The 18,252-nt window shown below is 35.2% G+C and overlaps 2 protein-coding genes across 3 annotated transcripts in view; one reads left to right on the top strand and one right to left on the bottom strand.

Annotated features, from left to right (window-relative positions):
• LOC117113269 (regulator of MON1-CCZ1 complex-like) overlaps positions 1 to 6,591 on the top strand; it is a 15,812-nt gene extending 9,221 nt beyond the window's left edge. Inside the window, exons 14-20 of the mRNA XM_033256567.1 lie at positions 81 to 150; positions 738 to 844; positions 1,374 to 1,487; positions 2,184 to 2,261; positions 3,494 to 3,667; positions 4,497 to 4,722; positions 5,337 to 6,591. Coding sequence (XP_033112458.1) covers positions 81 to 150; positions 738 to 844; positions 1,374 to 1,487; positions 2,184 to 2,261; positions 3,494 to 3,667; positions 4,497 to 4,722; positions 5,337 to 5,410 — 843 coding nt within the window. The 3' untranslated portion in view covers positions 5,411 to 6,591. The remainder of the gene's footprint in view (positions 1 to 80; positions 151 to 737; positions 845 to 1,373; positions 1,488 to 2,183; positions 2,262 to 3,493; positions 3,668 to 4,496; positions 4,723 to 5,336) is intronic.
• A 505-nt stretch (positions 6,592 to 7,096) lies between these two features.
• LOC117113272 (annexin-B12-like) overlaps positions 7,097 to 18,252 on the bottom strand; it is a 13,371-nt gene continuing 2,215 nt past the window's right edge. Inside the window, exons 2-12 of one of the 2 annotated variants that reach the window (XM_033256570.1) lie at positions 17,671 to 17,746; positions 16,489 to 16,583; positions 15,264 to 15,377; positions 14,938 to 14,994; positions 14,239 to 14,272; positions 13,603 to 13,682; positions 12,451 to 12,519; positions 10,634 to 10,735; positions 10,292 to 10,367; positions 8,676 to 8,788; positions 7,097 to 8,109 (exon numbers count right to left, since the gene is read on the bottom strand). In XM_033256570.1, the coding sequence (XP_033112461.1) occupies positions 7,987 to 8,109; positions 8,676 to 8,788; positions 10,292 to 10,367; positions 10,634 to 10,735; positions 12,451 to 12,519; positions 13,603 to 13,682; positions 14,239 to 14,272; positions 14,938 to 14,994; positions 15,264 to 15,377; positions 16,489 to 16,583; positions 17,671 to 17,746 (939 nt within the window). In that variant the 3' untranslated portion in view covers positions 7,097 to 7,986. Of the gene's footprint in view, positions 8,110 to 8,675; positions 8,789 to 9,565; positions 9,679 to 10,291; positions 10,368 to 10,633; positions 10,736 to 12,450; positions 12,520 to 13,602; positions 13,683 to 14,238; positions 14,273 to 14,937; positions 14,995 to 15,263; positions 15,378 to 16,488; positions 16,584 to 17,670; positions 17,747 to 18,252 lie in introns of both variants that reach the window. The other variant, XM_033256569.1, reaches the window with a different exon arrangement.

Consider the following 18,252-nt stretch of genomic DNA (forward strand, 5'->3'; position numbering starts at 1 on the left):
AATCAGTGGACCTTTCAGTTTATGTATTAATATCATTCATTAATTTGAGTTTTTTTTTTTTTTTTTTTTAACAATTTCAGTGTCGTTTGATCGATTTTCTTCTGCTGCGTACTGAATGTAAAAGTGTAATTTTGAGGGTTTGTAGACAAGGTAAAAGAAAACTTACAAGATATTATTTTCTTTGAATATGAATTGTTTTTGCTGAAAAAGTATTTAATCTATTTATGGTCAAATTCAAGTAGTTTATACAAAGTCTGAAATAAATGTCGTTTACAGCCTTCAATCAAATCAAATCAAATTGATATACCATACTACAAATCTATATATACTTATATTTCCATGTATGCACAGTATGATGGTATATGATAACTCCCCATGGGGTATAGTGTATACATACTAATACTCTTATGGTGTTGTGTTGATTCTGTTAGGTGTGTACAATGCTGTATTTCTGTATTAAGGTTTATTTTTAATTTTGTTTTACTTAGCAGTTAATCCCATAATACTACTGTATATAGCATTGTCAACTGGAAATTTTTTTTAATCAATAGAGAGACTTCGCGACCTTACGGAAATGATAACGAATACGAATAAGTCATCCATGCCTAAAACATTCTTAATGATACATATCGTTGATTGATTCAAAAGTCATGGATCTTCTACGTTATGACAGATATGCTATTGAAATATGACAATGTAACCGTTAAATCATCAGTAACTACTTCTTTACTTTACAGCTCTTGTGCCTGGTCAACAATGTAATCTAGCAACCATCGCTAGGATGTTTGACAAGCTCAACCATGTTTATAGGAACTACTTAGAAATTGAACAAAATTCACAACAGGTGAGAAAAACAAAATGCGCAATAGATAGGTGAGATAAGCTACTGTAAATGTAAATCAGCTGAGACATACATACATACATACAAATACATTACATCATTTATAGGGTGCTATTTCATGAAGATCAGAGGGCTCAAATTGTAGACTACTTACATAATGGCTCATTTAGTAACTTTATTCTCCCCTAAGGGTCTCTTCGTGTCTGAGCTGCCTGGTAAACCGGTACCACTACTCTCGCCTGTCCACAGGCTGCAGGGACTGAATGAACCAGTACACTAGGGTAACCCCCCTCCCCTACTCGTTTCAAAGAAGGTACTGTGTTCTTTATATTGTACATGAACCAATTGTACACTGGGCCTATGGTTTATAGTCCTTTTTCGAGAAGGCTTGTTCCACCTGCAGAACCACAGACGAGCATGCCATTCGAACCAGCGCCAATATTATGGCTGTAGGTTGAGAATCATAATTGAGAACAGGTAGACAAACAAAATGGCTATGTGTGAGTCAAACAATTGTTCATTCATTTTTCAGGTTGCTGATGCTGGTATGTCACGCAGCGTTTATAAGCGACCAGTCAGAAGCCAAGCTGTAATAGATCAGTCAGAAATGTACACGCACGTCTTCTCAGTGTTTGATGATGTCAAGGTAAAAAGTACATACTCTGTACGAGATTCTTTGGTCAAAAGAATCGGAGGTAAACCCATAACTCTGTTGATTACATTAAACTGTGTTCAGCTGAAGATACATTGCATTGTCATTGACATGATCTGTCGACAACTCCCTCGAGTCTACTACTGCTGGTGTTTCTGAGATGGGCTTCCATCCAATTACTAGCATTGCCTAGCATTGTTCTGATGTGAACCAGTGTTTCAATTCAAAGTTTATTGTCTTCATAAAAATAAAGAAATTTGTCGTCGGTACACACTAGATACATATCAACACAGAACATAAAACAAAACAAGTGTCAAAATAATTAATTAACTAGTATATACCAACTGTTTAATACCCAGGCAGCATCGGGGGGCTATGAGGTACTGCCATCTGCATTTTGATAACCCAGACTGGACTGGGGGATATATAGTTACCCTTCTCTAATTCTGTACTGGGAAACAGAAATTAGTATAATATAGCTGTTTCCCATTTTAAGCTGTATAAAATATGATTAGCTTGGATAGGTATTCCAAACACGTGTCAATCAACAGAACTGTAGTCATGTTGCAAAAAAAAAAAAACATCCAACAGGATAAAATAAATTTGTGTAAGGAAATAATGTGAATTGTTTTTATCATTCAAAAGTTATAAAATGTAAAAAATAAAATGTATTTTATATTTTATCAACAGGAAATAAAGTACAAGTTCATAGTTGCTGTACTCGTGGAATACATGAGGTCATTAAACCACCTGCAGATACCTGTCCAGGTCAGTTAATTTGTATTTCATTTTTACATTTGTTTTGCAAACATTCCATGTGTTGCAATCTAGCTAATTATTGTAGATACCTAGTAAAGATTACTATAATGTGACTGGCTCTCGCAAAACCAGCTGTTTGTAAAAAAAACTCACAATTGATTAATGTTTTTATATTCTTAATATACTTTTCAGTTAGAGTTAGTGATTGATATTTTTTTGCAGAAATGTTCTTCAATATATCTTTTTTTATAAAATGCAAAAACCTGAAAATATTCAAAATTTTGATTCTCAAATGTTTTGAGTGCTTGTGCAAAATTATAATTGCGACAAACATCGGGTTTTGCCAGATCTGGTCACATATTTAATTGAAACATCCACCAATAAGGATGGTCTTACCTTGGTGAATGTGACGTGCTTACAACAATAATGTCTCATAGAGTGATGTTTTGTTTTGTGGATGTTTTTTCGGCGCCTAGCGGGATCTGTGATTCATTAGGCGCTATATAAATACAGTTTCATTATTATTATTACCTAGGAAAATTCAGATTGTTGCATTACGAACTTAGCCTAGATTATTGCAGCCTCCATGAGTGAGGAAATAATTGCAACATTGATAAATAAGGGCTGACCTGGGAAAATATATTTTTTGCATTATTGACTGGCCTAGATAACCGCTTACTTTGGAAGATCTAGTTTGCAGCATTATAAACTTACCTGGTTTTAATTGCTGCATCCACCATGGTTGGATTTTTGACAAATATATATGCTTAAGTGGGAACGCCCTTCCACCAATGTGAGCTTACCTGGACATTCGCAAACCCAGCACAATGTGGAAATTATACATCACATCCACTACTAAAAGAAAATATTGTAATATTCAACACTGTAGACTTCCCTGTGTAAATTCTTACTTTAGATTCACCTGATATTCTAGGTTTTACAGGTATAAATAAAAATTACAATATTGAATTGGTGAAATGAGTTGAATTGTTGACAACCATATTGATATCAAGAGTTGACCAAAAGACTACTCTTTGGTATGTACTATGACTTCCAACCAGGTCAACTTTTCAAGGCTTATCGATGGATAATGTACCATGTTCTTCTATTATTCTGTCACTTTACCAAGCTTTAAAATACAGGATTTTGTTAGAATTGAACCCAGAACCTTGGGATGTGAAGGTGGATGCCTTTCCACTTAACCACAATGTTCATTACAATACCATGTTTATATTTTACAGCATTATCTCTATGAGCTTGTGATCAACACCTTAGTTCAGAACAACTGCTTCTACCAGTTGCACCAGTTCCTGCAGTACCATGTACTGAGTGATTCCAAGCCTATAGCTTGTTTACTGCTGTCACTAGAGGCTGTCTACCCTCCTGCCTACCAACTTGCTCTTGATATGCTTAAGGTAAGCAAGCTAGGCCTACATGTGCTATTGTGAGTGACTGCTAGACCGAAGCAATTCCATGCGTTTACAGGAACTTAAAGCCTGTTGCTTGTTTATTGCTGTCATGTATCAACTTGCCCTTGATATTCTAAAGGAACTCTATAAACGTACCTTCATAATTATGCACTTAATATTATTCCTAATTCAATTCGTTCTTTTAATTTTATTATTTTTGAAATGTAGATTTAAGTAATTTATGCTGAAGCTTAATTATTAGATTGGATTTATATGGCGTAAACACTAAGGATAACCCACAGAAGTCTGAAGAAGACTTATTTCCAGTGGGGTCCACCAGAAGACAATCCCCTACTCTGTTCCAAAGAGTGTACTGCATTCTTTAACATGCACATGTAGCCTAATGCACACAGGACAAATGGCTTAAATGTCTCGACCGAAAGACGGTGCGCTATCATAACTTGTATTTCAGCCCTCCAGCTGAAATACAAGGAGAGGCAGCAATAGGAATTGAACCCGGGGACCTTGAGATCTCCACGTTCAGAGCACACACAGTGACTACCACCAGTTTAGCTGACTGAGCTAAGCTGCTCTCACTGAGCTAAGATGTTCTCATACTGCATGTTGTTTTGTGGATGGGTTACCCTCTTGAAATATGCTTTCAAATTTTAAAAATTAAACTCCTTAAAAAAGTCCCACCTTAATTATTGGTATGTCAAGATTGGGTTACACAAAACTATTATAATTTTATATTCCCATTCTCATTAAAACATATTTTTAATTTTTCTAAAGTAAAACTGTACCTATTTATGTAAAACAATTATTATCTCCATAGAGGGTCACAACTGCAAATGAAGAAATCATAGAAGTCTTACTATCTAAAAATCACCTTCTCCAAGCTCTGAGGTTTCTGCGAACTGTTGGTCTTGTTGAGGGCGCTTCAGCAAGGAAGTTCTTAGAAGCGGCTTTGAATACAGGAGACAACAGCTTGTTCTACACAGTTTTCAAATTCTTTGAACAACGAAACATGAAGCTAAGAGGCAATGCTAAGTTTATGCCAGGTAATTTGATTTTGTATTTTTCAGTTTACATTCATTTAATTTTACATAATTATATTATTTGACTTTTTTTTTTGCTTTTTTGATTTATGTGATTGTAAATTGTATTTTTAATCTTGTATTTTTCTTTGTGTGGCCACAATGGAAATGAGTCGATTTGTGTTACTTTTAGTGCACCCCAATTTTTTATATTTGTTATATATCTTGTATTTATCTGAGAATTTTAGTCAAAATAATATTTTAAATTAAATGGATTATGTCATTTGTCAGTGTAATTGTTATTGCCGTTCTTACAGTATCATTTCTTTTTTAACACAAATGTCTAATGAAAGAAATGAGTTCAAAAACATTTTGGTATTGGTGTTAACAATAGGGTGCCTTCAAATGCAAAAATTAATTCCACGGCACAGGAAGGGCCAAAACTATATATTGTGTATAAAACATCGGGGACGAGTAAATCTGTGGTTTGGTGGTCTAGTCATTACGATTGAAATCAAATGGCATCAGTGGGGGTGATCATAATTTTGATCACAATACACAATATTATTAAGACAATATTATTTAATATAAAGAATGTTTTTCCTGATATTATATTGTTTTGTTTTTCTTTTGTTTAGGAGAGCACTGTGAAAAATATGTAAAAAGAATGGAAGCCATATATGGAATGAAGTCAATCTCAGTAAGCAGCTGATGCAACCAGGGGATGACACAAGACTACTATGAATCTATGAAGTTCTGATATTATAGTCTGAAAGATACTTGGCTTCTATTGCAGGGACATGTGTTCAAATCATACATTGGCCAGCATTTTAAAAACTCATAATCGTTTGCATCAAGGCTTCAAAAAGATCAGATTTTTCTACTCAGCAAAAAACTCAAAGGCATTGGCTCACTAAGGGCTGGTTTCTGCTGCCAAAAAAATACCGTATATATACGGTATTTTTTTTTGCAGCAGAAACTGGGTTTATACCGTATTTTTCCCCACTATTTTTGTGGAATTATTCCGGTATTTTGCAACAGATACCGTATTTTTCATACCCCATTTCTGCTGCCTATAAAAATACCGTATTTTTTATGACCCCTGACTTGAGGTCAAGAGACAACAGAGCATGACACTTGTTGTGTTTTGATTTTTCTGTCAGCTTGTCGAAATGAATGAAACCATGTTAATCGAGAAGAAGGAAACTCACTACACAGGTCAATTCAAACTTCCGTCTCATGAAAGGCATTTTGGGTAATAAAGGGGACCGTTTGAACAAGACCAAGAAGTACTTTTAGCAGAAACGGCACACTGGGTATATTTAATACCGTATTTTTAGGAAAAGCAGCAGAAACAAACTCAAAATGGCGGTTATAAAGCACAAGGTTACAAGTCAATTTAGCCCTTAACTTTCCAAGCCATGTTGAAAGAATTGGTTATTAAGTATCATTGAACTAAGACTATCAGATCTTTACTGCTCATACGTCACCAGAGAGACTTGGTTATAGAGCACCTGAGACCTGTTCTAAATGATCAAAATTACCTTGTATGATAAAAAAAGTAAATAATTATTTAGATTGTGCTCTATAATATTGCATTTTCGTTTAGGCAGTGGCTATTGTTACTCCAGTCTTAAACCAGTTCTTAATTCTGATTAGACATTATTGTATGTATGCATTGGATTAGGATAACATCCAATCAAAATTAAGAATTGTTTTAAAACTGGTGTAACCCGAACCATTGCTATCTAATGCCAATTTCAATTGGAATGTATAGTAAAGTAAAGGTATTGTTGATATTCTCCAATTTTATGTTTAATATTGTAATTTAATAATTATAATTATGGTTATCAACAAATTATATTAAATATATGTTTATTATTTTATACACTATTTGTAATTTATGTTTCAATTAGTGCTTTGCTAAATCTTGTCATATGTCCTCTAGCTTCATATGGGTGCATAACCGGCTAGGGCCTCAATTAACTGATACCATCTTTCTCTGTTCTGCGCCATCTCAAAATCTAAAATTTAGGTACTTAAAGCAAGACTCCTGAGGGGGAAAACATTGATATGCTTTATAACTGATTTTTCTGAGACACAAAAAGGGCGTTTCACAAAAAACTCGGAAACGGCTAATGATATATAGATCTTTGAATATTTAAAAATGGGTGGGGTGGTTAGCACCTTCCATTGTGTTTGTCGACCAAAAACATCTCCACTCACTAATCCTCACTATGTGACATAATTGACTTGTAACGTTTTTTTATATGTTGAGAAAAGATTTTCACCTTACTAAAGTTATTTAAAAAATTAAAAATAGAAAACGAACAATACTGGTAATCAGGAAAAAAAAACAGGCCATCGAGATAAAAAGATTTACACTCACTACCGAAGATTCATGTGCATTAGTTTTAATTATAATTGCTACATAGTGATTACACCATAATATATTGAACAGCGCCATCATACAGCACAGCCTAATAAATGCATTCACCTCAATTTTATTGCATGCTTAGTAGCCTTACCTGCAGTATATAATAAGCTCTTTATTGGAGTTTGGAACACTGCATAGAAACCGATGCTATACAACGTGTAAATGCATTGACCATTACATCTGTTGTACCCTAGTGTTAATATGAAATTTATATCCACAAAAATTATTATCGTATCATATGATGTACTTGCATACGCTACTGATATTCAGTACATGTATATCAAATATCAATGTTTTATTTGATCGTGTTATTAAATTCAGATTATAAATTTGAAATTGTTCAACTCTTATCTCATCCGAACATAGAGTTTTGTCGTATAATAGAAATGCTCAAACATGGTATCAAACAGCTTCATTTTGTACATAACATCGGTATGTTGCGAGCTAAAGCATTACTAATTAATTAGTGACAGATATAGAGTGGGCTTCGTCAGATATTCGCTCTTCACTAGCCAGTTGTCTTATCCACAGTGTGCCCAAACTAAGCATATTAAATTAAAAATTCATAAAACTACTACTAAATTTATATATAATTATTCATTTCCCACCAATATCTATGCAACGACTATAGCAAAAAGCGTGTTAGACCTCGGTATTATAAAGTGGTATTCAACCATTTAACGTATGTGAATACTATCAAATTTTATGTGACAAATTTGTGTGACGTTACCATATATAGGCATGATGATGTCATATGACGCCCCAAAAATAATGGACATTATCATTGTTATTTGTCACATTAACTCTGACAGTGTAGACACAACTTTTGACCACACAATGCGCAAAGTTATTTAACCGCGTACTAAGGCAATCAACATCTTCTTGTAATCGCCACTCGTGTCATCTTTAATCCACTGAGACATTGGTTTTCCGTACAAGCTCAGAAACTCCAATTTTGCGGTGCCAAGATCGATCTGTTTGAGAAAATAAGACCTCCAAACTTATAATAACAGTTGAATGGCTTATTTCAAAACAGCACATGTCTATCAACTTTCAATTTGTCATAGGTAATGACGCATATCATTAAAATTGCCCGCCCGCCCACTCCCCATCAGTAGCAGCAAATAAATTATAAATCTAGCTATTGGTAACCCCTTCCCAAACCCACTGCCCTTCACCCACATGGCATTCATTAATTAACCCTTTTCCCCATCCCTTTCCGACAGAAACATCCCCGACTTCTCCTCCGATCATGACGGGAAAAATAAATTTAAGAAAATTAATGCAAGGGGCGCAACCACAGTGAGCGAATAAAGCTCGATCGGCGCCATCGTCTGCATCATTAGTTAGCATCCTCCTTTCAGCTCCCCTTCATCCACTTTCCCTTAATATTAAACGTTAGTGTCTACTTTACACCCTCCTCAGGAGCTCTATTTTGATATGTTGGCCTGACCCCTTAAGTCTACTTTACATGGGCACAATATGAGCAGGGGATAGAATTGTAACCACGCATTAAACTGTCTAAGCGTGTGAAACTCACCTCGGATCGGGAGACGATGCATCGGATCAGTTGGTCGTCTTTAGTTCCCGCACCACTCATTGCATCGTGAATTCGATGGGCGAAATATTGGGGTGTATTTCGAGCGCATCCAACTGAAAACAGCAATATTGGAAGTAGTAAACAATAAACACAATTTGGATCGATGGGCGAAATATTGGGGTGTATTTCGAGCGCATCCAACTGAAAACAGCAATATTGGAAGTAGTAAACAATAAACACAATTTGGATCGATGGGCGAAATATTGGGGTGTATTTCGAGCGCATCCAACTGAAAACAGCAATATTGGAAGTAGTAAACAATAAACACAATTTGGATCGATGGGCGAAATATTGGGGTGTATTTCGAGCGCATCCAACTGAAAACAGCAATATTGGAAGTAGTAAACAATAAACACAATTTGGATCGATGGGCGAAATATTGGGGTGTATTTCGAGCGCATCCAACTGAAAACAGCAATATTGGAAGTAGTAAACAATAAACACAATTTGGATCGATGGGCGAAATATTGGGGTGTATTTCGAGCGCATCCAACTGAAAACAGCAATATTGGAAGTAGTAAACAATAAACACGAAACATCCCGGAAAAAATAAATCTAAGAAAATTAATGCGAGGGGCGCAACCACAGTGAGCGAGTATAGCTCGATCGGTGCCCATCGTCTGCATCATTAGTTAGCATCCTCCTTTCAGCTCGCCTTCATCCACTTCCTTTTAATATTAAATGTTAGTGTCAACTTTACACCCTCCTCAGCAACTCTGCTCTATTTGGTATGTTGGCCTGACCCCTTAAGTCTACTTTACATGGGCACAATATGAGCAGGGGATAGAATTGTAACCACGCATTAAACTGTCTAAGCGTGTGAAACTCACCTCGGATCGGGAGACGATGCATCGGATCAGTTGGTCGTCTTTAGTTCCCGCACCACTCATTGCATCGTGAATTCGATGGGCGAAATATTGGGGTGTATTTCGGGCACATCCGACTGAAAAACAGCAATATTGGAAGTAGTAAACAATAAACACAATTTGGATTTATTATTTGGTGTAAACACCAAGTCCAAAAGAAGACGTATTCTCAGTGGGGTCCTTCTGGTGTTGATTGGAAGCCCGGGAGACAATCCCCTACTCTTTTCCGAAGAGTGTACTGCGTTCTTTCACGTGCACATGGGCCTAATGCATACCGGACTATTACGGCTTAAACTCTCATCCGAAAAACGGTGCCTTATCGTAGCTTGCATTTCAGCCCTCCAGCTGAAACTCCAAGGAGAGATGCGATGGGAATTGAACCGGAGACCTAGAGATCTTCACGATTCAGCGCACACACAGCGGCCACCACCAGTTTAGCCGACTAAGCTAAGCTACTATCTCGCAATACAATGCAATAAATGTTCGACATTAAGTTATATAGGATGGTAATGGTGACGACGATCGTCATCAATATTATCTAACGGCTAAATAATTATCATTAATAATGATGATGATGTTTTTTGATGATGCTGTCAATGGAGTACGATACAGAACGTCAGAATCCTTTTAAAACATCGGGACTCGTGACTATTATTGGGAATGTCCGTACAGATGGTACTAGAAGCTTACTTATAGCGAGGAAACCGTCCTTCAGATCGCCTGATGTTTCACTCTTAATTGCTTCCTCAATGGTCTTGCTAGATATCTGGAACAAGAAACCAAACATTTAGCATATATTTCCATGATAGACTGGTTACTATGCCTACACTACAATTCCATCCTTCTCTTTTTTTAGGTAGTAACTTTAACTTAAATATTTATTAATAAATATTTAAGTTAAAGTTCCTACCTAAAAAAAGAGAGTAACTTTAACTTAAATATTTATTAATAAAATCATATTACACTTGGCATTTACACTACTAGCACTACCCCTTAAGCAGGCCTTACAGTTTTCTAAAAACTTGAAATTACCCTGGCGTAAGCGTCAAATGTTGCATTCAATTGCGGCCGACTTCTTGTTGCTAAGACTCGGAGTATTTCTGACTCGTCGGTCCCCCATTTTAGTTCACCAGCCTGAAAGGTTAAAAAATCTTAACACATGTAGTTCATATCCATACTCCAACTGCATCAAACTGGGACTGAATACGAATCATTATTTCATTATTTTTGCTCTCACCTTGGAGTGTACATCTTTTTAAATTTCATTCGTCTCCCACCAGTTAGTCCCAAGTAATGAAAAGCAAACATATAAAAATGTCTTTGACCAAGTAAAAAAATACGGGACATGTTCCAAATAATGACTCCCGGCGTGGGAATTACCAGGTAGGAAGGACGAATTCTCCCTGCACTCACTATAACTTGGTTATAGAAAATCATTCAAATTAGTCTTTTAGTACCGCCATCCGCCACTATATATTCCTCCTCCAAGTCGGGTATGGTATGGGCATTGCAGCCAGTGCCAAGTTCTTGGGCCTGGGGCTATTATAATTATCGATGATTATTGTATTAATTTCAAATGTGTATTCTTTGAATTTTTCTTAACAAAAACTGAAAACGTTAATCAGTACGTAAACTCATTTAAATTCACGCAAATACTGCTCTTGTAAAGCTAAAACAACGGAGCTCAGCCAGGGAGGAAAAGGAGAGTCTACCATCCTACTTGGCAAGTTCCTCTAGTAGTACCCGGATATAAAAGCTTATTGTTTGCACTTAAGGAGCTAGGATGCATTTAGCACAAGACTGGATTTTCGATTTTGTATTAATGTTTTATATAGTGTTTTTATTGTTTTTATTTTATTCGTATTCTTTTAATTTTTTATTATTTATTTGTTTTATTTTTATATTTTCAACTGACAGAATATATTACAGAAGTAATGAATGTCTGAACTGATAATTTGTAGGTTCCATATCACTTTCTATGATGAAGAGATATTATAAATAAATGTTTATGTCCGACATCTGTATGCATTGAAAATATGACGATGACGATAATGTCGCCAAACCCCCAACAGTAACTTCAGATCAAAGGGCCCGGTAATTAATTTTGCACAGGGACCTGACACCACTTAGCTAGGCCGCTACTTCATCATCACTTAATTTCCCATAGTAAAATAAGGAAAACTATGAACTCGAGGTGTATTTATTTATTAAGACGTCTCAGAATGCAGGAAAATGTATTTCCAGGGATCTAGAAAACTAAAACTTTCCAGATGATGTCCCTCAGAACCAACCCCCCACCTCCATCCCTTCCAAACCGTCTAAAATGTGTCTTTTAGCGACAGAACAACCACAAATTACGCTCTCTCCTCTCGACCCTGCCAAGGACCCCATCTGTGTTCGATTTTAATCTAAAGTACAACTAATAGGCCTACTGTTCTCACATTGTATAAAGATTCATTATAATGAATAATAGAAGCTTTGATAACTTTGTGATAAATTGACTATCGTCGATCAATTTGGCGATCCGGAAAATTGCAAAATTTACTCAGTTTATTCGACTAATATTATGTGCCGCAATTTCGTAACAGAATACTGTTCTCTGGAAGGCTGAAATGTAAGTTAGAATAGTTCACTGTCTTTCTGATGAGATGTTTAAGCCGTTGGTCCCTTGTGCATTAATGGCCCATGTGAACGTTAGAGAACGCAGCACTCTCTTCGGAAAAGGGAAAGGGATTGTCTCCTGGCGTACTGCCCAATCACCACCAGAAGGACCCCACTGGAAATACTGTAACAGTAATACAGAATATTGTAAGTGCAATAATGCGCTTACTAAGTTTATTGATGCCTACCTGGTAAATTGCATTGGCGTCGGCATTTGCTTTTCCCTCGTCGACGGCAGTACTTTCATCCCGAGCAGCCTGAAAAAGAAATGTCCAAGAGTGTCTTGATTAAAAAAATAAATAAACACGAGACACAGAAATTTAGAATTTACGATGGAAAGGGAAAACGAAAATAAAATCAGCTTCCTGGATGTACTATTTAAAGAACTAAATAATGGAAACTTAAAATTGTCCACGTACAGAAAACAAACATTCACCGGATTAATGATGGGATTCCTGAGTTTCCAATTTTCTACCGGGATCAGGGAACACTTAGTGTCAGATAAAAATTCAAACATACTCAAACATGTCAAATAGCAATCCTAAGTGCAAATCTAATTAAAATAGAGAAAGTTTTAAAATCCTAGATCAGGCCAACAACAGTTTTCAACTTAAAATTAAAGAGGTGCTCCATATGAAATGGACTGAGCCATCACTCAACAAGTGCAGCATTACAACATCACCCTATGCCTATAATGGAATAATGTGTCACGTTGTAACTTTTCTTACGAGTTGAGGCAAATTTCAAACCACCTGCAGTTCAATCCACGTATAAGATTCTTTTGTTTTGTTTTATTTTGATCACTGATGATATATGTGTGATACAGAAGAAACATTTCTGATTTTTCTTTGATAAATCTTGGTTTATTGCACTTAAATTCGTGTTGCTTTGGGTTTCTTGCGATCGTTTGGTTCTATAATATTCATGATTTGCACAACAGTGATGTTTGTAAACAAGGTTGCAGAAGATTGGAAAATTTTCACAAACAATTAGGAAAAGCTGAAGCTGACATTAATTTTCTTAACATATATATATATATATATATATATATATATAGGCTTATATATATATTATATATATATATATTTGTGTATATAAATGAAGTTTGCTTTCCTTTGATAGGATTATTACATGTTCCTATTTGAACAATGTTTATTTATCTATTTACTTATACATACACACACACATATATATAGTATTTACCTTTATTTGATGATTTATGTATATAATTTAACAGTGTTAACGGCTATCTTGATTTATATATATATATATATATATATATATGTATATATATATATATATACATATAGTAAGTCACTATCGTAAACTAAATTCCTCACCTGACAACAGGAAACCATGAGGCGTTTGAAATGACCGCTGGTTTCACTCATAAGATCCTTCTCCAAATCGCGTTTGTTTACTAAACAGGAAATTGACACAGTATAACAGTAAAAAATTCATTAAAAACATTAATATTTCATGAGCTTTTTATATGACAACAGCTACACGCTTATTAAATATGAACTCAATAAATATTAGACGACACTTTGACTATTCTATGATAAACATAAGTAAGAAGATGTTGATGTATCTGCGGTATGCAGTAACACCATTGAAAGGAAAAACTGTTAGGGCCTACGACGAAAAAAAATATCTTATATTCTGATGATATGCTTCCCCCTCTAACTTTGTAAGAAAACAATTAAACGATACAATTAAACAATTTCTTTCGTCATTACTTTGGAGCGTTTTACCGTATGGTCACAAAAAAAGACCTTATATATTGTAATAATACGCCCGCACCCCCCCCCCCCACCCCTAACTTTGTAAGTTGATAAATTTAGGTATGCACTAGTTTCGTTAACAGTAAACCAATCCTTTTGCAGGAAAACGATGCCGGAAAATTATGCGCCCGCACATAGCTCTTGACATCTATATATCTCTAGCATATATGTTGACACCGATTATTGGTTTACCTTTTTTGTAGGCTTCCTTGATAGCTTTAATTTCCTGTGAAAGTAAGACATATATCATATCACTTATTTTGTTTGTTATTACAAACATTTAGAATATAATACAAAACAAGAATATAAAGTTTTTAAAAAAAAGCACATAAGAAAAATAAAACAAGGCAAAGAAATTAGACTAGTTTAATGTCCTGGAGTTCTTCGCTTTTCATCTGACTTAAATATAAGAAAGTTTTATTGATTACAAATTAATTCTGAATTTTTTTTACAATAATCGTCTGTTATAGGCCTATACCGCAGCAACAATAAGTCAATTATTCATAGTTAGCACTACGCATGCTTGCAGCAACGTCAATTGACATAAACACACAGTAAACACATAGGTTCATGTCGATTGACTTTGGATACGGGCATGTTCCGTTCTAACTACAAATTGGCTTATTTACCCTTTAATAATCATTGTGCTTTCGGTACAAAATGTGGCATACAGTAAATCCCCAACGTTTTGATTAGTCAGTTAAGTCTTCAGAGGGGAAGAATGACGAAGACCTGTAAAGGATGGCCTTATAAAGCTGGTAGAGGTTTAATATTTATTCTTTCAAAGATAATGGGCGTTATAAGCCGTGTTTGTTCATATTTCCTGCGCAAGTGAAGCTACAAGAGAGAAAAAGAAAACTTTATCTGATACTCATCAAGGATGGTGCTTACACTGTTTGAACGTGTGCACATGATCTCAAGTAGTGCCTTTTCGTCAGTTCCAGCGCCCTATATTTAAACCAAGAAACACATCATGTAGACAATCTTAGTAATTATATTTTGAAAATAATAGGCCTATCTAGAAATGTCAATACGCAATAATTATAAGTATACTTCAATCGTTTTATTGTATAATTCATCAACTATATTCCATCTATATTGATTTATATTAAATTATTTAACATTTGATTTAAAACCATACTTAAATCATCACCGTTATTTGTTGGTATTATTTATCAACATAAATTTGTAGTTTGAAGTATAATTTTACTAATTACCTTCATTGCCTTTCGTAGGGACTTGGCGTCATAGACAGCCGGCTTATCGAGTAGTGCTAGTACTATATCTTCATATTTTCCACCCAGCTCGCTTTTTAAATCTGCAATCAAATCCTGAAGACAATAACACTCATTAATTATTCAGGTATTGCTCTATATGGCATACACATTACTAAGTACGGTGACTGTCTACTTTCAATGAGATTCAATCAACCTCAAGCTCATTGATTCGTGTTCAAATATTAATCTAAAGCTGGTTTTTCACTAGGCGAATTTATTCGCGCGAATCAAAGTGTCGGTTCGTTTCCAGAACTCTGATTGGTTGCGCATTTTTTCCCTTCGCAAAAACTCCGATAGGAATGTTCATGCGCATGTGCATGAACCGACGCTTTCGATTCGCGCGAATTATTCGCCTAGTGGAAAACCGGCTTAAAGCTCTGTCGAGCTATCAAGACATGTAACATGCCTAAAATATTGTCATGATTACATCACAGCATGACCATATTTAGGCACGTCATGACTTTAGATTTACAAACAGCAGTTTGTCAAAGCATATTTGATAGTCAGGACAGGGTTTTAAGCTCTGTTCACACGATCAAATTTTCTTCGACAAAAAAACTGACGTATGCCCATATAAAGTCACGATGTGTCTGTATGGTCATGGTGTGATGTCATCATGTGATGTCATCATGATAGTCTGAATGTCACTAAAGTAGGATAGTCTGCAAGTCATGTAAATAATTAACGAAGCAGTGTGATTATCATGTGAATGCATAACAGGGTGTTAAGTTAAAAATTACGTAAACAATGTGGAGCTATTATAATAATAATAATAATAATAATAATTCTGGATTTTTATAGCGCCTCACGTTGTCACAACCTCGAGGCGCTTAACAACAACAATAATAATAATAATAATAATAATAATAATAATAATAATAATAATAATAATAATAATAATAATAAAAATAATAATAATAATAAAAATAATAATAATAATAATAATAATAATAATAATAATAATAATAATAATAATAATAATAATAATAATAATAATGTGGAATATGGTGATGACGGTGATGATAATTGTATCATTGATGATATCAATTATGATGATGATGACGACGACGACGATGATGATGATGATACGAAATGATTATGATGGTGGTGGATGACGATAATGACAACGACTACCATAATGATAATAACAACCGTTGAAAATCACCTTTCCATACGCAGTTTTAAATTGAAGAACAATTTCTTGCCTCTGGGCGTTGGATCGATAAGCGAGCACATCCGTTATTGCTTGCTCGTCCGTTCCTGTAGAAAGATACATAACGCGCGTAAGAATCGTAACCCACTTATCATTACTTTTTCCCAGGCGTTCACTGTTCCCTGCTTTTTCCTATCTTGTATTGCTGACTCACGAGGCACCCAGTGTGGCTACCTGTAAACTCATGTCTGATGAAAGCGTTGGCTCAATGACCCAACCAGTACACAAGATGCAGTGCAAGATACTGTATATTTTGTGCTAAATTTAAGAATTAATTACCATAATTTAAGAACTCATTTCTATACAAATCCATCTATTGTTTTTGTTGTTGTTGTAATTATTATTATTATTATTATTATTATTATTATTATTATTATTATTATTATTATTATTATTATTAATTGGAAATATATTCCCGCCAATCAACAGACATAAAGTAGTGTTGTTCCTTCTGCGTAGACGGTTGAGTAATGCTGTTAGTCAATTTAATGGCTTAAATAATAATAAGTTTGTAGATAAATATTTTACGAATTATGAAGTTGATAATTTGATTCTTTAATTATTCTTAAATATTTTTAAAAGTTAATACACTACGGTAGGTGTTAACTATAGTCCTACATTACATACAATAGTAATTCATTGTTATCGTGTCGTTGTCGCGTCTAGTGTAAATGCAGCTTAAGTGTGCATTCCAATTTTCTTGAAACACTTTAATCTGGAAATATTTGTATTTGTTGTAGTAAAGTTAGTATTACATTGTATTTGCATAATATGCCATCATATATATCATTATCATTTATTATCTATAATATTAAGGCAATTAGGTGGCAGCCGCATTTATTTTCATTAGCATTGTTATACTTGGATATGTGGATTTATATTACTGGAAACCAATGACGTATCTAGTAGGAGAGGTTACGCCCCTTTTCCCCCGGTTTTAAATATTCGAAGATCTGTATCTCATTAACCGTTTCCCGAGTTTTTCGTCAAAAAACTTTCTTGTGTCTTAGAAAATTAATTCTACAACAAATTTTTAAAAATGCTGTTCCCTCCGGAGTCTTTAACAGACTCCGGACTTTAACAGACTTCTAAAACAAAAAAAGGTCAATTTGTGACTACTAGTATTATACTCACCCAATCCCTTCATGGCCTTTCGCAGAGCTGCTGCGTCTGCCTCCTTGTCGAATCCAGCGTAAGCGGTTACGGTTCCCTAAGAATTGTAATGAGCAGACATGTATTAGTATAATACATAGAAGTGTGAGGATCCTGACCCCGGGGCCTACTACCCTGGAGGCTGGGTGCCATGTAGGACCCAGAGGGGTCCGCTCCGGCGTTTCTTGACATTTTCAAGAGCTGTTTTTTTTCCCCTTTTTTTTAAAGTTCTGCTCCTTAAAAGTCCGATTTGCTCGGCCGATTTGGGGCCGATTAATTATATCGCCGTCAGGTCCTGGACCCTTGATTTTAGCCAGTGAAAGCTCATTGCTACGCAGAACAATCTTTGAATAGATGTTTAAATTCAGAAGAATTTTCATAATGAACATCCTGGGGCGGATAAATGATTTGGCGGTAGGGGGTGCGGGAGAGTCGAACCAGGACCATAGTGGGACTGAGGTTAGAATATTTTAAGAATATAGACCTCTATGTTTTCGGAAATGCACTCTCATACCTTTAAAATCTTAACGGTACTCATGTTTTCAATTTAAGGGGATGCGATCG

Source organism: Anneissia japonica, unplaced genomic scaffold, assembly GCF_011630105.1.
Source record: "Anneissia japonica isolate Jap-2015-1 unplaced genomic scaffold, ASM1163010v1 scaffold287593_len981703_cov172, whole genome shotgun sequence".
Taxonomy (NCBI): Eukaryota; Metazoa; Echinodermata; class Crinoidea; order Comatulida; family Comatulidae; genus Anneissia; species Anneissia japonica.